A 23,711-nucleotide genomic window follows, 5' to 3' on the forward strand; every position below is an offset into this window, starting at 1 on the left:
TAATATAAGTAAGTTTTCCAGGAACCTGTTTTGCACTAGAGACTGCTATGGAACCAAGATAAAATTGTTGTGAAACCACCAAACAAGCTCAAAACAAAGCTGATGCAACCTATTCACCTGTCTTGGAAATTAGCAAGCATTGCTATGGTTAGGCTGAAGCCCACTAACCACCTGAGTTATGCATCTGAAAAACACCGGCTTGATTAGGTCCCGGTCCTTGGACCTTCACCCGGTGAAAGCATTAGAAATCAACTTTATGACACCCAAATGAGAACAAACGATTCAGAAATCATAAAAACAACATAAATCAAAGTCACTATCCATGAAACAACTAACTTAGTTCTAAGCTGAGATTTGGTTACTGAACTAATTTAAAGGAACTAATAAACATGCAAGTCACACTACACCTGCTTATAAATCATAAAGGGAGTTTTAAAAATCCATTTACAACATGAAGAGACTGTCTGTGCCTTATTCCCAAACAATAATACCCAAATACTGGAGCAAAGAAGTCAGTTATCTATTTACCTACTGGTGACCAACAACAGAAGTTTAGTGCTTTCAGGAGTCAGGCCATTTTGATCCTTAGTTTTACATGGCTAAACCAAGACTTAATGTTAGAAGAAGGAGCAATCTGCTGCCAGGGTCTGCCCGAACTCCAAGAACCTGCTTTCTCTGGTCTGGAGGCAGATGGTACATTGTAAAAACAAAAGTTATGGGGAAAATGTACAGAAAGATAGTCCCTTTAAAATCCTTTAAGAGGTTCTTTTTCCTAAAATCTAATGCCATAAATATACATGTTTATGTTAATATCTTAGCTTAAAATTTGGAACTGATTCGGGGCATTAAAAAAGTTTCCTTAGCCTGATTCATATTCATGTGTTCACAGATTTCCATGGAATGTGAAAACAGCTTTTCCTTTAGCTGATTAACACCTAAGGCAGGACAGGACAGGAATTTTGGAATTCTAACAAATATCCTAAACAAAGACAGCTGCTGTCCTTATCCTTCAATATCACCACTGACTACCTCCACTAAGTTCTCATACAGTAACTAAGACACTGCTTAATATGTATCTGAATCAGCTCAGGCTGCTATAGCAAAATAGCACAGATGGAGTGGCCTAAACAACAGGAATGTACTTCTCACTGTTCTGGAGACTGGTGAGTCCAAGATCCAGGGCCAGTTTGGTTCCCCTGTGAGGTTCTTCTTCCTGGCTGGCAGATAGCCACCGTCTTACTACATCCTCACACGGCAGACAACAAGCTCTGATCTCTCTCCTTCTCATAAGAACATTGACCCCAATGTGGGGACCCCAAGGATGATGTCACCTGACCCTAATGACCTCCCAAAGGCCCCACCTCCAAATAGCACCACGTAGGGGTTAGGACTTCAGCATATGGATTTTGGAGGGACATAATCACTTAGTCCATAATGGGATAACCTGGTTTATATTTGTAGGATTTGCAATAGGTGAGCTAGACTGTAATAAACTGGTCTCATAATAGGCTTTTCCACAATGATTGTACAGGCTGGTGCGTCTCAAACTTTAGGTGCATTGGAATCCCCTGAAGCTTGTTAAAACACAGAACACTTGGCTTGACCTCTAGGGATTCTCATTTAGTAGGTTTGAGGTTTGAGTCAGTTCCTCATTTAGTAGGGAACTAAGGATTTGTATTTCCAGCAAGCTCCCAGATGATACTGATGCTATCTGAGAACCACTGATGCAGGTTCACTTTAGAATGTCAGCATCAGTTATGACTCTGTGGGCCTGTGTTGTCTCCTCAGTAATAACTTTTATGCTGAACATATTTGAAATGTGTCAGTTGCTCACACACAGATGTTGCAAAGCACGATGCGCAATAAGTAGATGGACAGATCTGCTGGGTGAGGCTGCTTCATGCTGCTGAGCACCCAGGAAGAGTCAATTAATGCAGTATGTCTCATCAGCTAATTGTGACTTCACAAGTCACCAGGATTTACAAGACAGCCTGCTGACATCTTATCCTTACTGATTTTTATCTTAGAATTTAGATTTGGTTTTCAATGTTGATGGATTCTTGCATCAACAGGCACATACATTAGAATCATTTGAACTGATATCAAATTTTGACAAAGCTTAACATGAAGCACTTAAGCAATGCTTACTATTTATGTTCAACTCATTTGCCCTAAAGTAACACTTGGTTAAATTTTAAAGCATGGCTCTGTCATGAAACAGCATAGTTTTAAGATTTATTTCAAGTACACTTTGGAATGTAAACATACCTTATTTAGTTTTACAAAAGATTCCAGTCCAGCTTCCAAGGGATTTGTATCACAGTTCATCTAAAAGGGAAACATGCATTTTAAATCTTAGATGAGTATAAGTGGTTTTAGTAACATCACTTTCATATTTATTTTTTAAAGAGAATACTTTTTCATTTGAAATATATGGATAGACAGATAGACATAGATATAGATTGTGAACTGGCCTCTAAAGTAATTTTTTTAATCTAAAATTCAAATGTAGCCTTTCAGCAAATACTGTTATTTTAATAGCAAATTAGATGCTAAAATTCCCAGCTTCCAAGTTTCCCAGTTTCCAAGGCTCTTTTGGTATAATAAACGTCTGAGGGATGCCACAACAATGATGTTCTTCCCAGAAACAAGATTCTCATAAGCTTTTACCTACTAATTCTGCATAAATGTGATTTGAAACATTATTAAGTAATTTATTTATCTTGCAATCATCCAGAAATCAGGATAAGTGGAGGAAAAAAGCATATGGTAGGAAAATAGTTTCCACAGAGTCCAGGAGAGGGAAAAGGGAAAAAAAAAAAAGAGAGAGGTTGAATTTGGCTATCATTACAATACACTTCAAGGGGAGCTAAAGCCATTATTTGGGACTAGACATGATTTTTGTTTGTTTTGATGTCATCAGTCTCTTTTGCACCAAGAGAACTGATCTAAACCCCATGAAAGGTAGCCAAACTTAAAAGAAAACACAGCCTTTGCATGACCTAGATGTGTAATATAAATTTGTTTTACATGATATAAAATTTGAACTCATATTTCCTAGTCAATTTGAGCAACTCTAAGATTACTTTTTACCTGCTCAAATTTTCAAAATTCCAGAAACAAGATGAGAATTTATTACTTAGGGTTTTCTCAGTGTCTCACCCCAAACCTCATGCTTACTAGAGCACGCGATACCATCTTGTTGATTTTAAGATGTTGTCCTTACCACACTGACATTTCTAAAGCCCGCATGTGTTTTATGATAAAAAGTCTACTTTTAAGACAATATTTCATTGATTAAAAAAAAAAGTTTCAGAATTTCAGGAAAAAATTTTAAAAGTCCAGATACTTGATTGCTGTAATAACGCTAGAGGGCGTGCTGGCACCGCTGGGAAATTAGAGGGGCTGGGATGGAGACAGAAGGAAATGAAAGGGGGAGAGCAGAGAAACGCTGCTCATTCCTTGTGGAGAGTGGAGGCAGAGCTGTCCTCTCCGTCTCTCCCTGCAGCAGCGTCCTCTGAGGACCGCCCCCGACCCCGGTAGGCTGAGGATCCCTGCAACAGAGCACATCCTCTGTAAAGCAACAACTGCCCCAGGGCTCTTGTTCTTTCAGTGACTCCAGGAGGCTGTACTGTCCACCTCAAAACCCACTTTCTTCTGCCCCTGATCTAAATGTCCTAGGGACCCTGCCTGAGCTTTCAAACCCACTTTGCCCTCAAATTCACGCTTTATGTCCTAGGCACTTTGCAGATGACCTAATCTTGACAATAACTCTGTAGGATAAAGACTGTCTCTCTCTTACAGAGAAGTGAAGTTTCTGGAGGGTTAAGGCCACATAATATGTGGTAGAGAATACATTCAAACCCCAGAGACCCTACCCTGAAGTACACCCTTTACAAAGGTCCCTTATCTAAGCTCTCATACCTAAAACCTCAATGTATTCCAAGAAAACAGCTAGTGGACCTGAGAAAATTGAGATCTAAAGATAGTCTGCTGTATTGGAGATGAAATAAGAGAACGGAGTTTGAACCACTGTTTGGACACTTCTGTGCAATCTAGACCAAGTTGTTTATTGTTTCTTAGCGTGCTTGTGTGTATAACTCCCACCTCTTTGCCCAAGAATCACCAATAATACCCTCTTCAAGGAGAGCTGAGAAGGTAGATGACATCATGCCTATAAAAATGGTGTGTAACTACACAAACAGAAACCCTGAGTTCTCATTATTAACGGTGGGTGTGGGCTGGACCAGCACATTCCAGACCACCAACCTTGCCCCTCAGAAAGACAGCTTTTCTTGTTACTTCCCCAAAAGGTGCATAAGAAGAAGGAAATGATGATAGACAATACGACAGAGGAGAAGGAAGAATTTTGAAAGGTGGTCCTCAAATCCCACGGGGTAGACAGGCTCCCTTGGGGCAGCCAAAGTCAGCACACAGAGGCAGATGTCCAGGGCTCTCTGCCAAGCAAGGGGAATTAAGGCAGAATAAACATTACATCACAGTTTCCCTGAATTTGTAACTGGGAAATTGAGGAGAAAAACCTTTGTCCCTAATTAAATAAAGTTTTCAGGACTTCCCTGGTGGTCCAGTGGTTAGGACTCCATGCTTCCACTGCAGGTGGTGTGGATTCCAGCTCTGGTCAGGGAACTATGATTTGGCATGCTGTCCAATGTGGCCAAAAAAAAATTTTTTTTCTTACAATACATTCTTTCTCTTACAGTCAGAGCCAATGTTAACACAGTTAAACTAACACTTGCATAAAAATCAGATACAACACATGTAAAATTTTAATAAAGATGATAGCATTTCAAACCTCTGACCCCCAGGCTCTGAAAGCTTTTTCCAGTCTTAAGGCATTCATGGCATAGGTTCCAAAATTGTCAATTCCCTCCTCCTGGCCTGCATTCATGATGGCATCGTAAAGCGCTGCAGAATCTTCTCGTCTGTGGTACAGCTCCCAACCCAGCTCACCTGAAATACACCCACAAGGGCCACACCAGAGTAGGAATGACAATCTCTAGGTCTAATGTGCATTAGCTAAAACACATCAACAAATGAGAGGTTCCATTTCTGCAAAATAGACACTGTAGAGTGATGAAAGCTCGGTTCCCAAAAAAGTTGCAACCAAGCCGCACTGCAAAGGAGCCTGCCATATGACAGATGCTTCTGGGCCCAATACTGCCCCACCCCCCACACAGAGAGCAGCATTTAAGACAACTCAGACAATTCAGGACTTAAGCTTACCTCTCACCTTGGCTTCATAATGTTAAGTGAGGAATTAGCATGGCAAAGTTTATCAAGATAAGGGGTTCAAGGTTTAAACATCTCAACCCCCAACTCCTTGGCCCCAAATCGCAAGGCTTAAACATACAGGCCACTGATGACAATTATTCGAATGTTCAATCATTGAACTGTGGAATAGCCAGAGCTTCTAATGGCCCCCGCTTCCTCCTTCTCCCCTACTTGGTCATTTCATTCACCATTAGAACCACAGGCAAAAAAGAAAAGAAAATGAAACCCAACTCAAAGGGTAGGCTTATTTTTATTTTGCTTATGTTTTATTCTGGTCGCCAGTTTTCCAAGGTTGGGTGGAGGGAGGATGGGGAAAAGAGAAGCCTAGGGAAGAGCTATGGCCTTTATACTGTGTGCTCGCCTTGCTCCCCAGGCGAAGGGCTAACGGTGCGGTGCTTCTCCAGGACACGAGCACCACATACCCGAGTGAATGCTGGGCGCCTAGCACTCCTTCTGCAAAGGGACAAGGAGTCTAGAGGAGGTTAGGAGGGAGCCCAGAGAACCAGTGGGGAACTGGAGAGCATTCATTCATCCCTGTTTCTAGTACCTACTACGTGCCATTAGGTGCCAAGGAAGACTTCTCTAATGCACTTAGTCAGAAAGAAAGATGAACAGGGGTAATGCTTTAAGGGCAGTGCCTGACACATTCAAGATGTTCTCTAAGGGAGACCATTTTGAATTCTCCCACATGGAATCAATCCTAAAGGAAATCAATCCTGAATATTCATTGAAGGACTGATGCTGAAGCTCCAATATTTTGGCCACCTGGTGCAAACAGCTGACTCATTTAGAAAAGACGCTGATGCTGGGAAAGATTGAGGGCAGGAGAAGAAGAGGGTGACAGGGGACGAGATGGTTGGATGGCATCACCGACTCAATGGACATGAATTTGAGCAGCTCCAGGGGATGGTGAAGGACAGGGAAGCCTGGCATGCCACATGCAGAACACATTGGTCACTGTGGGTGACCCCACTGGGGTCACGGTGTCAGACACGACTGCGCAACAACAACACAGAATCAGCTGGCCTGAACATTCTGTCATCCCTTCCAGCTATTCCAACAACTATCCTCTTTGCACTTTCTCACCTACCTTTCTGAATGGTAGGCAGCTAGCTATGGGCCTGGAACCACAACTGGAAGTCTGCAGAATGACTTTCTCAGACTTAGAGTGGATAAACAGAATTGTCAGAAGACTTGGGCAGGAGAAATCATCCTCCAAAGTTACACTGAAGAGACTGAACATGTGTGTATGCACACATTTCCGGGTGCTTCTAAATTTTAGAGACTTACTCTAGGTTGTTTTCCAGTTCTTACCAGTATAAGATATCCTGATAGCAGTGACAGGAATGTTGGAAACCTTTAAAGACTTGGTTTGAAGAAACTTGAAAACATTATCACTAAGATCTTCAGAGGTCAGTTTCTGTAGGACCTTTCTTGAATATGGCCCTGCGACGCCAAGGACTCCAAGCTCATCAGTTATGTTTTTAATTTCAACATCATATCCACCTTTGATTGCCTCTTCCTCAATCCATCTGCATTTGAGATTCATAAACACTGTGTTAAATCTTGCTGGAATAACACGTGTTGGTAACAGATTATTTCTCTGAAGATATACTGTGTGTCTAGAATTACCAGAAAATCCCTAGAGTGTCATTTCATATAATAAATTTTTAAACTTGAGGAAACTGAGTCTCAGAGATAGTAAATGATTCTTTTTAAGCTGCTGCTGCTGCTGCTAAGTCACTTCAGTCGTGTCCGACTCTGTGCGACCCCAGAGATGGCAGCCCACCAGGCTCTGCCATCCCTGGGATTCTCCAGGCAAGAACATTGGAGTGGGTTGCCATTTCCTTCTCCAATGCATGAAAGTGAAAAGTGAAAGGGAAGTCGCTCAGTCGTGTCCAACTCTTAGCGACCCCATGGACTGCAGCCTATCAGACTTCACCATCCATGGGATTTTCCAGGCAAGAGTACTGGAATGGGGTGCTGTGCTACCCACTTACAAATATGTGGGTGATTTTTCACAGTACAGAAGGATCCTTCCATTTAGACAAGCTCTGCCACAAAATTTTTTCAAACAGTGACAGCCCTACTACATTTAAACTAATGAGTCCATCTTGGGAAGTTAATTTAAATCCAAATTTTCTCTAATACCCATACATAGGAGACACAATCGTGCTGCGAAAGGTTAATAATGTGCCTGCCACCAGACACATACTTGCTTTGACAATCACAAGGAGAAGATTAAAACTCTAAAGACTGGTTTCAATTTCTGAGTCTTGATTGGAAGCCAGTGAGAGAGTTTGCTTATAATTTACTGAGCAGTCCCTGGAGCTACACAAGTCTGTCATAAAACGATCATCTGGACTGACACAAAGCTAAGTGGCTAAGGTGGCTCCTAACGTATCTTGGAAAGGAGGATAGAATTTGCATCACCTTACAACTAGAGTGAGAGTCTGTTGGAGTAAGAGGTTTATCAAGCAACAATATTCCAAATATTCTTGAAATACTAAAGACAATATATTTTAGAGTAGACTAAATAGTAGACTGAAGATTTATGTGAAGGACAGAGTTGGCAAATCAATGATTTCAACGCCATGATGGGCCAGGGAGCACAAAGTATGGAAGAGAAAAAAAAAGAAAACCCTGAAGGCAACATGCTGCTGCTGCTGAGTCGCTTCAGTTGTGTCCGACTCTGTGTGACCCCGTAGACGGCAGCCCACCAGGCTCCCCCGTCCCTGGGATTCTCCAGGCAAGAACGCTGGAGTGGGTTGCCATTTCCTTCTCCAATGCATGAAAGTGAAAAGTAAAAGTGAAGTCGCTCAGTCACTAATGTGAACCGAATGTGAGCATCAGAATCAACAAGACTAACTTGAGCAGGTTACTTTAACCCAAACTTGTTTCCTCACCTGAAAATGGGCATAATAAACACCTTGCAGATAAATCTACTAAAAGAACTTACTGAGATAATGTGCAAAAACGGTTCTGACATATGAGTGATCCCTAGTAAATAGGAGCTAATATTATTAGAACCAGTAAACTCACTGGTTCACTTTACCTTTGGGAGGGGGGTGGTTATAGGGACCCTCACTTGAGTAATTTCCTATGACATGACATTTATTTAGAACAATAAGGTTTAAAGATTTTAAGTTGTATTTTCAATTACTGATTAAAAAGCCCACAAACATAAGCACCCTCGGTGCAAGACTGGATCAGTTATGATGCATATAGTTTTCTTAGTACATGTACACTTACCTAAGATCATGAAGTTCTGACCCAGAACCAGTTACTAATAGAAACTCCCCAGGAGACTGGTGAGAGACAGTCAACTCAGCATATACTCGACCTTTTGGTGTTAACATGTGACTTATATTTGTAAAACCCACCTACAGAAAAGAATAAAATCTTACGTATCCTTTCAACGCCATATGGAAATAAAAAATGTGGATGTCAACAATGTAAGACATCTGAATCTTTTATATCAATTGTGTGAACTATCTGTAAACCTAAACCCATTCATTTTGAAGTTTTCAGTTTAAATGATCGTTATAATTACTGATCATAAAAATTACATTTCAACCAAGCTGGGGGTTCCTATTGACACAATTAGACAAAGCCATATGATCCTTAGATAATAATTCAGTCAACAAAAATTTAAGTTTGAAAATTAGCTAGAATGCCCTTCACTAGTTGAAGAATTCTCATGTTCATACAGAAATCATTAGGTGAATTGAAATAATTTTTTGAAAATGAGGGGATAGAAAATGAAGCAGGCCAGGATCCTGGACCTTATACCCCTACCCCTATAATGTTATTTACCTTGGGAATAACATTTGCAAAGAGATGGTCCAACAATCTAATGGAGTCTTGGCCTTTGATGTTAAACTTGCCAAATGGTGACAGGTCAATCACCCCCACTCTTTGCATAACCTGCTGATACTCAGAGCCCACAGGCTCAAACCAGTTTGTGCGGTGAAAACTTGGCCTGAAACACAAAACAAGTTATTTGTTTTCAAAAAAATTCAGAATAAGAATATTTTTATAAGCTCTGTGTGCTCAGTCATGTCCGACTCTTTGTGACCCCATGGACTGTAGCCCACGAGGCTCCTCTGTCCATGGAATTTTCCAGGCAAGAATATTGGAGTGGCTTATCTCTCCAGATTCCTACTCCAGAGAATCTTCCTGACCCAGGGATCAAATGTGTGTCTCTTACATCTCCTGCATTGGCAACTGGACTGTTTACCGCTGAGACTCCTGGGAAGCCCTAACAAGCCCTACTTGTCTAGGCACTTTCATTTGGGGGAAAAATGCCACCTGTTCTACACGTCATACATATATATTGGAAACTGATTTTCTAAGTTACTTATCTATCCCTTGATCTATTTCCCAGCGAATGAAGTATTAATTAACTAGAAAATAAGGTGGGCTATGTGGGCTCTCAGATTTGAAAAAGAGCTTAAAAGTCACCTAGTCCTTTAGTTGTCAACCTTGGTTACATATTAGAATCACCTGGGGGAGCATTTTAAAAATACTAATTTGGGGGACATAAATCAGAATATATGAGGGGTAGAGCTATCTTGTCTGGTGCTTCTCAAGTGTTGCTGTAAATACGTCACTTGCACTTGTTACAGATTCTGATGCAGCAGGTCTGGGGAGGGCACTAGAGGCTGCCCTCTAACAAGCTCCCATGTGATGCTCGTGCTGGCCACCTGGAGTAAGCAAGCATCTGGCCCAATATCTTCCGTTTTTAGAGAAAAGGCACAAAGTGATTTCTGAGGCCTTTGTACTAGTTAATGACACAGCGGGGCCTGGAGCAAAGGTCTACTGACTCATTATGCAGGGGCCTTTCTACTTTATGGAGTAGACTATTAATGTGGTATTTTAACTTCAGAGGAGGATATGTTTTCAGTGGTTTAATTATTAAAATAGTAGAAAAAACAGGCCAGGTCCAAATAGTACAACATGAAGAATAGATCTGGCATTTATCTGGGTCACTTAGCAAAAAACCAAGCCAGTATTTTGCCCCCAGGTGATCTCCACTGGCTGACTGCAGAGTTCAAATTCATTAATCAACAATTGGCCCACTACTATGCTTTGGACCATTCAGGTCTGATTGTAAAGCAGACATCAAAATCTGCTTAAATAAGCAAAGTATCAGTCAAAAAAAGGTAACAACTTGAAAACTTGCTTTCTTTTGGTTTGTGTCTTCTCATGAGAAAAAAGTATGTAATCATTATTAATCCTAAATACAAGGATGGTATGCAATCCAAGTACTATGTCAACAACTTCAGAGGAAATCAGAGAATTGTTTCAGTTATATGCTTTATGTTTTAGCTTAACCTAAAATAGTAAGTAAATGATCTTTCCCCCTAGTTTATCAACAGTGCATATAATTTGCATAATTCATTGCACACACATTAGAAAGCAGTAGCTTTCAGATATTCCCTTATAAACAGAAAATCCATATTTACACACTGTTTCCATACTATGTGATTTGACCAGGCATCTTAAATCAAGGTAAACCTTTAAAGGCCAAATAAAGGGGCTTGGAGAGGGTGGGGAAGGTTCCTCTGAGCAATTGGAAAATTCCAAGCAGACGCTTCACTTGGGCCGATTGTAGGTTTCTCGAGGCCACATGGGTCCTTAATGTGGGCCAGTGTCACGTGGGATAAACTAAGGCCTCCACTGCACGGAAATTATTTTTATGGAAAAAGGCTCAGTGCTGTTTGGAATAGGGTAGAGTGAAGGGGTGGGAGGCGGATATGATGCTTCTCTGGGGTCCCTCCATCCCAGTCCCAGAGTTCATTCTGCAGTCAGAACCACAGGTAGGCTAAGTCACTCATTTAGCTGTACCCAGGGGTCCTGGCCTGGTTTGTAGAGCCAGTGTGGGGGATACGGGGCTTCACTGGGTCCCTCCATCCCACTCCCAAAGTTGACTTTGCAGTCTGAGCCACGCGTAGATTAAGTCACTCATTTACCTGTACCCAGGGTCCTGGCCTGGTTTGTAGAACCAGTGTGGCTGCTCCCAGCCTGAATGGAACCCCATGGAACACTTAGACTCCAGGGTTTCATAAAGCCCACTGACTCGCTGAGTTGGCCTCCCAGCAAATCGTTCTTCTTTAGGATAACCAACTGAAAAAGGAAAACCCATACTCTAATAGCACAGAACCAAAACTACAAAGTATTCTGAAGGGATTCAGAAAATGGCAAACACAGTACTTAAAATCCAGAAGATATATATATATATATATACACACACACACACACAAACACACAGAATATATGTAAAATAAACATATATAAGCTTAATACATAAGCATATATATAATACATATTAAATTTATATTTTCAAGAAACCAAAACCATCATTTATAATGATCATCAAAGGTAAAGTAAAAATAGATTTAAAAGTTAAAATCACTGATGCATTCCTCACATTAAAGGCATATATTCACATAGATTCCTTTTTTGTTTTAGAAGCATATGCTTTTTAGACTCCCTAACCATTCCCCAATGATGCACAGAATAAAAAGCATCTAAAGTCAGAGGTGCTGTAAGTCAATTCTGAACACACTTCACAGACAACAGTAAATTTGCACCTTACCAATATTGTTGAATCCATATGACTCCCTTGCTTTGGCCTCGGTGTACTCAGCTGTCGTCCATTTGCCATAGCGATTGGGATCCAATTCTATCAGATCAAAAGGTGGTTCTCTGTGCAGGATCCAGTCACTGAGATATTTCCCGACACCACCAGCATGGATTATGCCGTATCTTTCAAATATAGAAATAAATACCCTGTTATTAACGCATATTACTTTCCAGCAATGAAACATGTCCAAATATTTCACAAGGCCTCAAAGCTGGAGTGTTCTATGCTATTCAGAACACACAATCAACATAATCTTTATACTATCATCTTTTTCCTCAAAAAAAAAAAAAGTTTAAGCATCCAAATTAAATGTGCCTGACTTGATAACTAGTTAGTTTCCACAGTTTCAAGAGATGCATGTCTGTAAAATAGCCTATGACTCTTAGCTAGTAAGGATCTCGCTCTAGGAAAATAGAGGCAAGGAAGCACACAGGCAGATGTGCTTGGTACCTTATCTTGAGCTATGATTATTCTCACTAATATGAATCTTGCAAGAGAAATATCTGCACACTGGTGTGGCATACCCATCCCTTCCCAGACTCAGCTTAGTTTAGGTCCCTTTAGCAACGATCTCTGTACAAGGACTTGGGCCATTATCATAGAGGCACACAAAGAGGCAGTCACCCAGGGACTTGTGGGGAAGAAGGGGAGAAACAGTGGCTCCTGTATTTTGCAACCAATGAGTCCCTCGGTGTGGAGGATTAGCTTGTCTATATCCACATGAAGATACTTTAAAACCAAAAACACGGGCTTCCCTGGTGGCTCAGTGGTGAAGAATCCACCTGCCAGTGCAGGAGATACAGGTTCGATCCCTGATCTGGGAAGCAACTAAGATCAGGGAGCATGCCTGTAGATCTTATGCAGAGCTGGAGAGCAATTAAGCCCACTGGGTGGGTCAGAAGGTAAAGAATCCTCCTGCAAAGGGGGAGACCTGGGTTCGATCCCTGGGTTGGGAAGATCCTCTGGAAGAAGGCATGGCAACCCACTGCAATATTCTTGCCTGGAGAATCCCCATGGACAGAGGAGCCTGGTGGGCTATAGTCTGTGGGATTGCAGAGTCGGACCCGACTGAGTGATTAAGCACAGCACAGCACAGCCACAACTACTGAGCCTGTGCTCTAGAGCCTGAAGCTGCAACTGCTGAAGTCTGTGTGCCCTAGAGCCCATGCTCCTCAACAAGAGAAGCACCGTGACGAGAAACCTGTGCCCCACAACTAGAGGAGCTGCCACTTGCTGCAACTAGAGAAAGAGCCCATGTAGCAGTGAAGACCCAGCGCAGTCAAAATCAAATGAATAATTATTTTTTTAAAAGACCAAGAACATAAGTGGCAAATAATTTTATATCAGATGGAGGAATCAGGGTTTAATGTCACCCATGTGAGGTTCTACCCACTCACTCTTATGGGTAAAGTCTCGGGTGGTTCATCTGTGGTTTAAGTCAAGAGAAGCTTTCAAGGAATTGGATGAGTAGGGAGTCATGGGAAGAGGACTAGGAGCAAAAAGGAGTCACATGAGCAAACATCAAAATGCAAGAAATTCCAGTACTCCAGATGACAACTACTTAGCCAGCACTGACGCTTCTGAAAACATGGGAGGACCTTAGCAAAGACTGGAAATGCTAACTACCTTTTTCTACAACAAGATACCAATTTTACTATTTTATAAAAGTGATTTATATCATTTGTTATAGTGATATATTTCCTTATACTTGTTGTAAGGACATTTCTTAAGCAGGATAAAGAGATAGCAATTTATACTTCTCTAGATAATTTTGAAAAGAGACTTGATTTGGCTCATCCAAATCACCCACAATCTCACTAAGTATCAAGAAAGCAAAAAAAAAATTAAATATATGCTTAAAATAATTATGAACTATTTGCATAAACTGTGTATTCGCTTAACCAGTTCCAGTGTGTGACTACAACTGTTATTTTGAGAGCTAGAGATACTGTTTACAAGACTTGAAACTATATGAAGTTCTTTTGGCATTTGGAGGGAATGATGCTGAAGCTGAAACTCCAGTACTTTGGCCACCTCATGCGAAGAGTTGACTCATTGGAAAAGACTCTGATGCTGGGAGGGATTGGGGGCAGGAGGAGAAGGGGATGACAGAGGATGAGATGGCTGGATGGCCTCACTGACTCGATGGACGTAAGTCTGAGTGAACTCCGGGAATTGGTGATGGACAGGGAGGCCTGGTATGCTGCGATTCATGGGGTCGCAGAGTCAGACACATCTGAGCGACTGAACTGAACTGAACTGAACTGAGAGCTTACCATTTACCAGGCATTGTTTCCCCCTGACATCTACCAGCTGATTTATGCTTTAGCGACTCTATTTTACCAGTGAGAAAACCAACCTGCACACAGGAGTTAAATAAGGTTGTCACACTGCAACAGACTGCAGATTTAGGATACAAACTCAGTCATCTGACCCCAGTACACACTCTGTTATTGGACTTTACTTCTTTAATGGTTCTTCTTTTTTTTTTCTGCCAAGACACACATAACAGAATTTATATCCTTGGCAGACTCCTTGGGCATAGCCAGGGTTGTGCTTTGGTTTCGTGCGGACTCACCACCAGACCATCATGTTCTTTATCTTTCAACAATGGCATATGAGTAAATAAATAGGGCAGAGTGCTGTTGCTTGAGGCGAATCCTGCATATAATCTATTTATTTATTTTTATGTTAAAATGTGTTTATTTTTTTAAAAACTTCAAGCTTTTTATTTTATCCTGGGGTATAGCTGGTTAACAATGTTGTGATAGTTTCAAGTGGACAGCGAAGGGATTCAGTCATACATATATATGTATCCATTCTCCCCCAAATCCCCTCCTATCCAGACTGGCACATAACATTGAGCAGACTTCCGTGTGCTATACAGTAGGTGCTTGTTGGTTATCCATTTTAAACATAGCAAAAAGGAAATTTCCACAAACTTTAGCCCTACAACCCTCATTAAGTTATATGTAAAATCTCATACAACACATCTGCTGAGATGGATGAAACATCTATTGAAAGCCCAGAGTGGTTGAGAGTGAAATGCATAGAGCAAGAGAGATCTGGGTATAATTCTTGTTCTGCCACTACCAGCTATGTGACCTTGCAAGTTGCGTAACCACCCTGAGCTTTAGTCTCCTCATGTGCACACTTTATGACGCTGGTGGAGAATTAATCGACATGGCATTTTAAAGCATATAGTAGGCAAGTGATACACGGGGGCTGTTGAGTCCTTGTATAACCAACAACAGAGTATGCCTCTGCCCAGTGGATAAGATTTTCATAAGGAAGTAATGTATAACATGGAAGTGGAAGGGAACTCGATGAGGAAAGAAGAGTTAGGCTTTTCTTCTATGTCTAGCATTTATCTGCAGAACCCATTATTACATGGCCCAGCTGCTATGCCTTCTGAGTGTTTGTGTCTGCTTTTTTATAACAACTGTTAAGCTGTCAGGCATTACATCTTACAGCACTCTCCTGTCTTTAAATTTGCTGTTTGTAATCTGTTCTAAGCCAAGATAACCAGATTCAGTTCAGTACAGCTCATTAAACATCTGGGGAGCACTGTGTTAGTTGCCTAGAAGCAGGAGAACTTGCTATATTTGGGACAAAAGTAAAACAGCTTTGACTAGGGTAATGAAAATGAGCACTGGCATATCTGTAGACAGTTTGCAAATATCTATTCTTTGGACTAGAATAACAGACAATACTGAAGTGTAATCCCTGGGCTCCTCTCCAGACTACTGAATCAGAATCTATAGGAGGGGGTTGTATGTGAATATGTTTGCTTGTTGGTTTTCAAATTCAACATGTCTTTCATGGATTCTAATGACAAATAATAGGAATTTCATAGGTAAGATACAAAGGAGGATGAAACACACGTGCAACTAAGAACAGAGTTGAGACTTTGCTTTTTAACAAGGCCGGTGGCTCAGTGGTAAAGAATCCGCCTGCAATGCAGGAGACTCAGGTTTAATCCCTGGGTTGAGCGACTTCACTTTCACTTTTCACTTTCATGCATTGGAGAAGGAAATGGCAACCCCCTCCAGTGTTCTTGCCTGGAGAATCCTAGGGACGGGGGAGCCTGTTGGGCTGCCGTCTATGGGGTCGCACAGAGTCGGATACGACTGAAGTGACTTAGCAGCAGCAGCAGGAAGATCCCTTGGAGGAGGGAATGACAATCCACTCCAGTATTCTTGCCTGGAAAATCCCATGAACAGAGGAGCCTGGCAGGCTACAGTCCACGGGGTCACAAAAGAGTCAGACACGACTGAGTGACCCAACAACAACAGGTGATTTTGGTGCTCAGCCACATACATGGAAACCGCTGGCCTTCAGAACCATGGACTGGATCCCTGGTATAAGCTGGAAGGGGTAGTCGACGTAAGCATTCCACTGTGTTCCGTGAGAACTATTTTAGCAATCTCAACTTTTAAGTAACAATAACGCCTTTTGGGATTAGGCCAGATTGGTCAGAGAGAGTGAGGCACTTTGATCTGACCCTACCTGTCGTCCTTCCCATTCACCTCACAGTGTCTACAACCTGGGGAAATTACTCAGAACAATCAGCTGGATGCCGACATCAACCCCACACAAGCAGATACAGTGTCTAGGTGATAAGTAAATAGTGTTCTAAAGAAAGCAACTTCCTGATTACCTTAGTAATAGGTGTTCTATTAAAGTATAAATATCATGAGACAAGGCATACTGTCTGTTTGTTCATAGATAAAGAGCAATGGTTCACAAAATCTATTGACTAAATCAATAATTCAGTGATTCAGTTAATTGCAGGATCAAAAAAAATATTTAGGAATAAATTTAGCAAAAGAAGTGCAAAACTTACACTCTGATAACTACAAATCACTGTTGAAAGAAATTTTAAAAGTCCTAAACACATGGGCTTCCCTGGTAGCTCAGCTGGTAAAGAATCCACCTGCAATGTGGGAGACCTGGGTTTGATCCCTGGGTTGGTAAGAGCCCCTGGAGGAGGGCATGGCAACCCACTCCAGTATTCTTGCCTGGAGAATCCCCATGGACAGAGGAGCCTAGTGGGCTACAGTCCATGGGGTCACAAAAAGTTGGACACGACTGAGTGACTGAGCACACACACAGCACACAAACAAGTGGAAGACATCCCTTGTGTGTGAATCACAAGACTCAATATTGTTAGGATGGTAGCACTCCCCAAGTTGATCTACAAAAACGCAATCCCTATGGAAATCCTAAGGTGGCTTCTTTAGAGAAATTGACAAGCTGGTCCTAAATGTTACGCAAAATATGAGAAGCCCAAATAGATAAAACAATACTGAATAAGAATAAAGTTGGAAGAGTCATATTTCCCAGTTTCAGAACTTAGTGAAAAACTACCATAATCAAGGCAGCGTGGTACTGGCCTAAGAATAGACACACAGACTAAGGAATAAAATCGAAAGTCCAGGAATAAATCCATACTTATATGGTAAACTGATTTTTTTACAAGGATGCTGTGGGACAATAAAAAAATAAATATTTGGCCTTTGTCCTCAGTTCCTGGCATAGAGGTCCTAACACTTTTGGAATTTATATTCTTTTGTATGCTAAGCTAACAGTTGGCTCCATGGAGAGGGGGCAGGGGAACCAGAAGGCTTCAGAATAGAGGCTGGCCACCAGAAGTTCAATCACCAGTGATCAGTGGTTTTAATCCATGGTGCCTATATAATGAAGCTTCTACAACAACTTCCAAACCACGGCATTCCAAGAGCCTTTGGGTTGGTGAATCGACTGAAGTGCTAGAAGATGATGCACCAGAGAGGCTCACGAAGGCCCTGCAGCAGGTCCTCCCTCCCAGACTTTGCCCTGAGCTCCCCTTCGATACACACTGCTCCTGAGCTGCATTCTGTAGAATAAGCAGGTAAAACTAAGTAAGTTTTTCTTGAGTTCTGAGAGTCATTCTAGTAATTATCAAAACTGAGGAGGGGTTGTAGGAACCTCCAAATCTCTAGCCATTCAGTCAGAAGGACAGGTGATCCCTGGAAGTTGAAACTGGCATCTGAAGTGAGGATGGTTTTGTGAGACTGAGTCCTTAACTAGTGGGGTCTGCACCCTGAGAGTGAGCAGCAGATTTGAAGTGAAACTGTAGGACACTCAGTTGGTGTCAGAGAACTGGAGAACTAAGTGCTGGTGTCAGAAGCAACATCAGAAAAAAAGACATCACAGTGAGTAAAGAGCAGTCTTTCAACAAGTGATGCTGGGACAGTTGGCTATCCTCAAAAGAATCAAGCTGTGTACCTACCTCACAGCACATACAAAAATTAACTCGAGATTGATTAAAGACCTAAATGTAAGTGTTAAAACTATAAAACTCTTAGAAAAAAATAAAGGTATAAATCTTCATTAACTTGGATTAAACAATAGTTTCTTATACATGATATCAAAACTACATTCAAAAAAAAGAAACACATACACATTTTGGACTTCATGGAAATTTAAAACTTTGTGCTTCAATGGATATCATCAAGAAAATTAAAAAACCCACAGAATGGGGAAAATTTTGCAAATCATGTACCAGATATGGGTCTTATATCTAAAATAAAGAACTTTTACAACTTAACAATAAAAAGACTAATAATCTAATTTCTTAAATGGGCGAAGTATACAAACGGACATTTCTCCAAAGAAGATGTAAGAGGGATGCACAAAAGAAACATTCCCACATGCACAGGCCTACGTGTTGACTCTACAGGTGATTCCCTAGGCTCCCAGTTCCATGATACCTTCCAGATTCATAGCTCCATCTGGTTTTCTACCTCTGGATGTTCTGAAGACTTAACACTGTCAAAAATTCAACTCATTATCTTCCTGGTTGTTGCTTCCTTTGACCTCAGCAACCACAGGAGTAAGTTGGAAAGGTTGCCATCATTTGCTCCTTTTCTCTCTCCCTTAAAACCTAATGCAATCTGTCATCAAATCTAAGTAATTTTGCTTCCTATCTCTCAGTCCCCACTGCTGCTTCCTTAGTTCAGACCCCAACCTCTCTACTGTCCTAGAAGAACAGCCCCCCTAGCAGTCTTGTGCCTCTGGTCAGACTTCCCGCCTTGTTCTCAGCTCTAGCCCAGTGCCCAGCAGTAGACCTGGCACAAAGCTGGCCAATCACCAAACATCAGTTGAATAAATGGCCAAACAAAATGGGGAAGGAAAATAGAATATTAGAAACTGTGATCTGACAGTAAAATAGGCGTGACATTAATATTCACCAAATTAATGGGACAAAATGTTAGAGATGAAAGATCAAATGGGTAATGGAATCATAAATAGTAAGCAGCTTGAGTAATCATAAAGAAACAAATCATGTTGAACAAATATGAATTATGGTGAAAACTGCATCAGATATATTTCACATTTGATATTTTAAATTATCTTTGTCATATTGTGTTATGAAAACATCCATGTAAAAGTGGGGCAAATTCATTTATCTGAACACTTCACAGCATGAAAGGAGACATAAATAATGGAAATGGCAAGAAATATGCAAAGGGAAAATTCCAGGAAATCACTGCCCGTCTGTGAACAAATCTGTCAAACCTATACAAGTCAAAGTTTTAAGACTGAAAGTTTTTATTCCTTTCACGTCGTTGCTCATGAAAGGGAGAAAACTCTTCGCCTCTCCCCCGTTTTCCATTTTTGGCCTGAGATTATGGGGCAAGACTTCTCTAAAATATGTAACTCGAATCAGTGTTGAGTTACAGAGAGATACTCACCCGAAACCTACAGCCACCCAGTAGTTTCGGACCCCCTGGTGGGGCCCCACCATAGGCAGAATGTCAGGAGAATAGGTGATGGGACCGTTGACGATCCTGATGATGTCAGCCTTTTTCAAGACTGGAACCAAGTCCATGGCAGCTTCAACGTGTTCCATGATTCGGTCTAGATCAGACTCAAAGAGCTCCTTTCCAAAACCTGAAAAGAAATGCCAGTGTTCAGACAGAAAAGTAGAAATATCGTGTGACATCCCTGATATGTGGAATCTAAAAAGAAGTGATACAAATGAACTTATTTACAAAACAGAGACAGACTCACAGACTTAGAGAGTGAACTTTAGGTTGCGGGGGGGGGGGTCAGGGGGCCGGGGAAGGGATCGTTAAGGAGTTTGGGATGTGCATGTACACACTGCCTTATTTAAAGTGGATAACCAACAAGGACCTAGTGTATAGCACAGGGAACTCTGCTCAATGTTACGTGGCCTCCTGGATGGGAAGGGAGCGTGGGGAAGAGTACACATGTATATGTATGTCTGAGTCCCTGTGCTGTCCACCTGAAGCTATCACAGTATTGTTTTCAGCTAGACTCCAGAACAAAATAAAAAGTTTAAAAAAAAGAAAAAAGAAATGTCATCGCGGTGAGGATACCACACCTGTCCTGACATGTGCTCCAAAGTGACTTAAATCCCTGAATCCAAGCTTGCATTTAAAGATGGTCTATAAGGAAGTTACTTTTCTTCTTTCTTTTTAAATTCTATGTTTGATATTTGATATCAGTAGATGAGTATTGTTATATTACCATATTATATACTGAGAATAATAGTTATTTTTTGAAACATTAAATCATGAAAGGTAACCTTTATAATAGAACATTTTATTTTATTCATATTAGCAGTTTCCAGTATTTAATCCAATCACAATTTTAAAAACCAACAATAATAACTTGGTTTGTCAAGAGAGATCTTTTATCCTTGAATTAACTATAAAATTCTGTTTCATCCTCTCAAGTAAGGGCAAATGGGAGTTTACAAAGTCATGTCAGGACACTGGGGATAAATGGAAAACCACTTTAAGATGCAGATGATGGACTCCAGACACCTTTTAACTCTCAGTAGGGAAGGAATGGCAAGGAGGCCTCATTCTTCAAGCCCTGTGCCACACACACATCAAGGACTAGAACACTGGGAAGAGTCAAGGTCTTGGGACACAGTCGTCTCCTCCATTGTGAAAGGCACTATGACTGGGGGCAGGGCCACGGATGAGCTGCTAGAAGAATGCCTCCAGCGGTGCTGGCGGCGTTCCGCACAGCAGCCAGCCAGCCGCTTCTTGCTCCTCTGTGGACAGTATGTCGGGTCAGGGAGGCCTGCAGATCATGCGGGTTAGACCCGAGCATGTGGGCACCCAGGGCCAGCCAACAATCTGGCTCTTCCTCCAGCCAGAATTATTTAAATATTTCTTCAACATTTATGTGGCGGAGAGGCTGCTGGCACAGGGGAAGGACCTAGAAGTAGGCTCCCAGGTGGCAGCTCAGCCCTCCCTCTGGGATCGGAGCTACTCCCCTCAGGCCCAAGAGTGCAGAGCCCACTGTGCAAAGCCAAGCCCTTAACTGGCTGGCCTGACGTCTGTGGAAGGTGGTTTATCATGTGCAGTAACTGGGCAAAGATGTTCTTTGAAGACTAGGAGGGAGGGATTCATTCTGTAGCCCAAGCAGCTTATCAAAGTACAATTCCAGACAGCACTATTATCTGCATTTCTTCATACTCTCTATAATATTTTGTGCCAATGACATTTTAGCTCCGAAGAATTTATGCTTTTGAACTGTGGTGTTGGAGAAGACTCTTGAGAGTCCCTTGGACTGCAAGGAGATCCAACCAGTCCATTCTGAAGGAGATCAGCCCTGGGACTTCTTTGGAAGGAATGATGCTAAAGCTGAAACTCCAGTACTTTGGCCACCTCATGTGAAGAGTTGACTCATTGGAAAAGACTCTGATGCTGGGAGGGATTGGGGGCAGGAGGAGAAGGGGACGACAAAGGATGAGATGGCTGGATGGCATCACTGACTCGATGGACACGAGTCTGAGTGAACTCCAGGAGTTGGTGATGGACAGGGAGGCCTGGCGTGCTGCGATTCATGGGGTCGCAAAGAGTCGGACATGACTGAGCGACTGAACTGAACTGAACTGATAGATTAAAACCCAAGATACCTGCTTAGGTGACCCAATCCTTCATCTGGCTTTGCAGAAAAGTTTCATGAAAAAATTAAAAAAAAAAAAAAGTAAATAAATACAACAGGTTCTTTTCTCCCTTACAGAACTTGAAAGAGAAACTATGGTACCTCCAGAGTTAGCAAGGAGGCCTAAGCTTTTTCCACATCCATTTATGCAGCATGAGACAGCTTCAGTTCGCAGTTCAACCTATCCTGTTCTGCTGTAGATTTCAAGGCTTTCATTCTTAACAGGCTGCATGCCTATCTCTGATACCTGTTGTGTTACCAACTGACAAAGCACAAGAGGAGCTGTGTACAAATCTAAAAACTAAACCAAGTAAGCAGAGGAGTGAGAAGGAAGTGGGGAGGCAGGAGGTTGGTGTGGCCAGGTAAAAATTACCTGGGGCTTTCCAAAGCAGAGGGGAGAACTTTTTTTCAGCCTTTCTACAACCAACTCTCTTTCCTTACTCCCTGCTGTTATTGTTCAAAGGGATATGAGAACAGAATTCACCTCAAAGCCCTCACCTCCAATGTTCCAGGTTATCTATTTGATAGTCTAGTATCATGGTGTCATCTCATTCTACAAACAACCCAGAGCAATGGGAAGGACAACATATATGTGTCTGACCTGCACACGCCTCTATCTGCGGAACCCACCTGGGGGGACTCCACTGGTGACCCATGAGTCCTGAACCTTCATTTTCTCCTGACTTTCATATGGACCAAACAAAAGCCCATCCCTTTCCTGTCGGAGGTAAAATGATCCTTCCAGGTCACGGAGCACCGGGAGTTCTCGCTTTAAAGCTTTCACTTCAGGGATGGTCGATGTGATAATATATTGATGTTGAACTGGAATGAGAGGATGTTCCAGTCCAATCATCTTACCTACTTCACGAGCCCAAAATCCTGAAATAAGAAAAAGTATTAGAAGATGTCACTTCACATAAAAATGTACCACAGATGCCATTGATATGGCTATTTCAATTAAAATAAAATATTTAGAAGAATTCAGTACTCATGGCAAAGTCTAAAGAACGTCATAACAACACCAATGAACGTATCCATGATACAGAGATAGACTCATTGGCATAAAGAACAGACTTGTGGATGCCAAGGAAGGGGAGGGACTGAAGGGGAGTTTGGGGTTAGTAGGTGCAAACTGGTGTGTATAGGATGGATGAACAACAAGGTTTTAGTGTATAACACAGGGAACTATATTCAATAACCTGTGGTAAACCATAATGGAAAAGAATATGAAAAAGAGTATATGTGTGTATATGTGTATATACATATATAACTGAATCACTTTGCTGTACAGAATTAATTAGCCCAACTTTGAAATTCAACTATACTTCCTTAAAATTAATTTTTAAGAAATGAATGTCCATAACAACTTTAAACTTTTTGTCATTGCAAAACTGAATGGGGGAAGAGAAGACAATATTTTATACCACCCCAGAGTTCTGAAGAATCTAAGGGAACTCCATTCCTGAAAAAGTATTTTGCCTATAAGCAAAGGTATGGGGGAAAAAATTCTTTGAAGGAAAAAATAAACAACCCAAATAAATAAAATGTCATAAATATTAAAAAGACAGTAATGGACTGATCTTACTTGTATAACAGGGAGGTCAGGCAATGAAAGAGACCCCGTGTAGCTGTGATCAGCAGAATAATATGCATAATAAAACCCTGCTAGTCAGCCCTCTATCCCCCAGACTTTCCTCTCTTCAAATCCTGGGAGCCTAAAATTCTACAAATACAGAATTGTTCTGTCAACTTAAAATTTGAAAATGCATATACTTTGGGAAAGATAACAACTTAAGTT

At 41.5% G+C, this 23,711-nt stretch overlaps 1 protein-coding gene across 6 annotated transcripts in view; it reads right to left on the reverse strand.

The window, feature by feature from the left end:
* Nucleotides 1–23,711, reverse strand: part of DMGDH (dimethylglycine dehydrogenase) — a 73,908-nt gene that overhangs the window by 29,514 nt on the left and 20,683 nt on the right. For all 6 annotated transcript variants that reach the window (XR_011568719.1, XM_019968094.2, XM_019968093.2 and 3 more), the window contains 9 exons: nt 22,544–22,792; nt 19,681–19,879; nt 11,894–12,063; nt 11,268–11,421; nt 9,109–9,274; nt 8,545–8,675; nt 6,607–6,824; nt 4,814–4,971; nt 2,269–2,328 (listed from right to left, as the gene is read on the reverse strand). Coding sequence is in view for 5 of the 6 variants with exons in the window: in XM_019968094.2 (XP_019823653.2) it covers nt 2,269–2,328; nt 4,814–4,971; nt 6,607–6,824; nt 8,545–8,675; nt 9,109–9,274; nt 11,268–11,421; nt 11,894–12,063; nt 19,681–19,879; nt 22,544–22,792 (1,505 nt within the window). In the remaining variant the exon portion in view is untranslated. The remainder of the gene's footprint in view (nt 1–2,268; nt 2,329–4,813; nt 4,972–6,606; nt 6,825–8,544; nt 8,676–9,108; nt 9,275–11,267; nt 11,422–11,893; nt 12,064–19,680; nt 19,880–22,543; nt 22,793–23,711) is intronic.

The sequence above is a fragment of the Bos indicus genome, chromosome 10, assembly GCF_029378745.1.
Source record: "Bos indicus isolate NIAB-ARS_2022 breed Sahiwal x Tharparkar chromosome 10, NIAB-ARS_B.indTharparkar_mat_pri_1.0, whole genome shotgun sequence".
NCBI lineage: Eukaryota > Metazoa > Chordata > Mammalia > Artiodactyla > Bovidae > Bos > Bos indicus.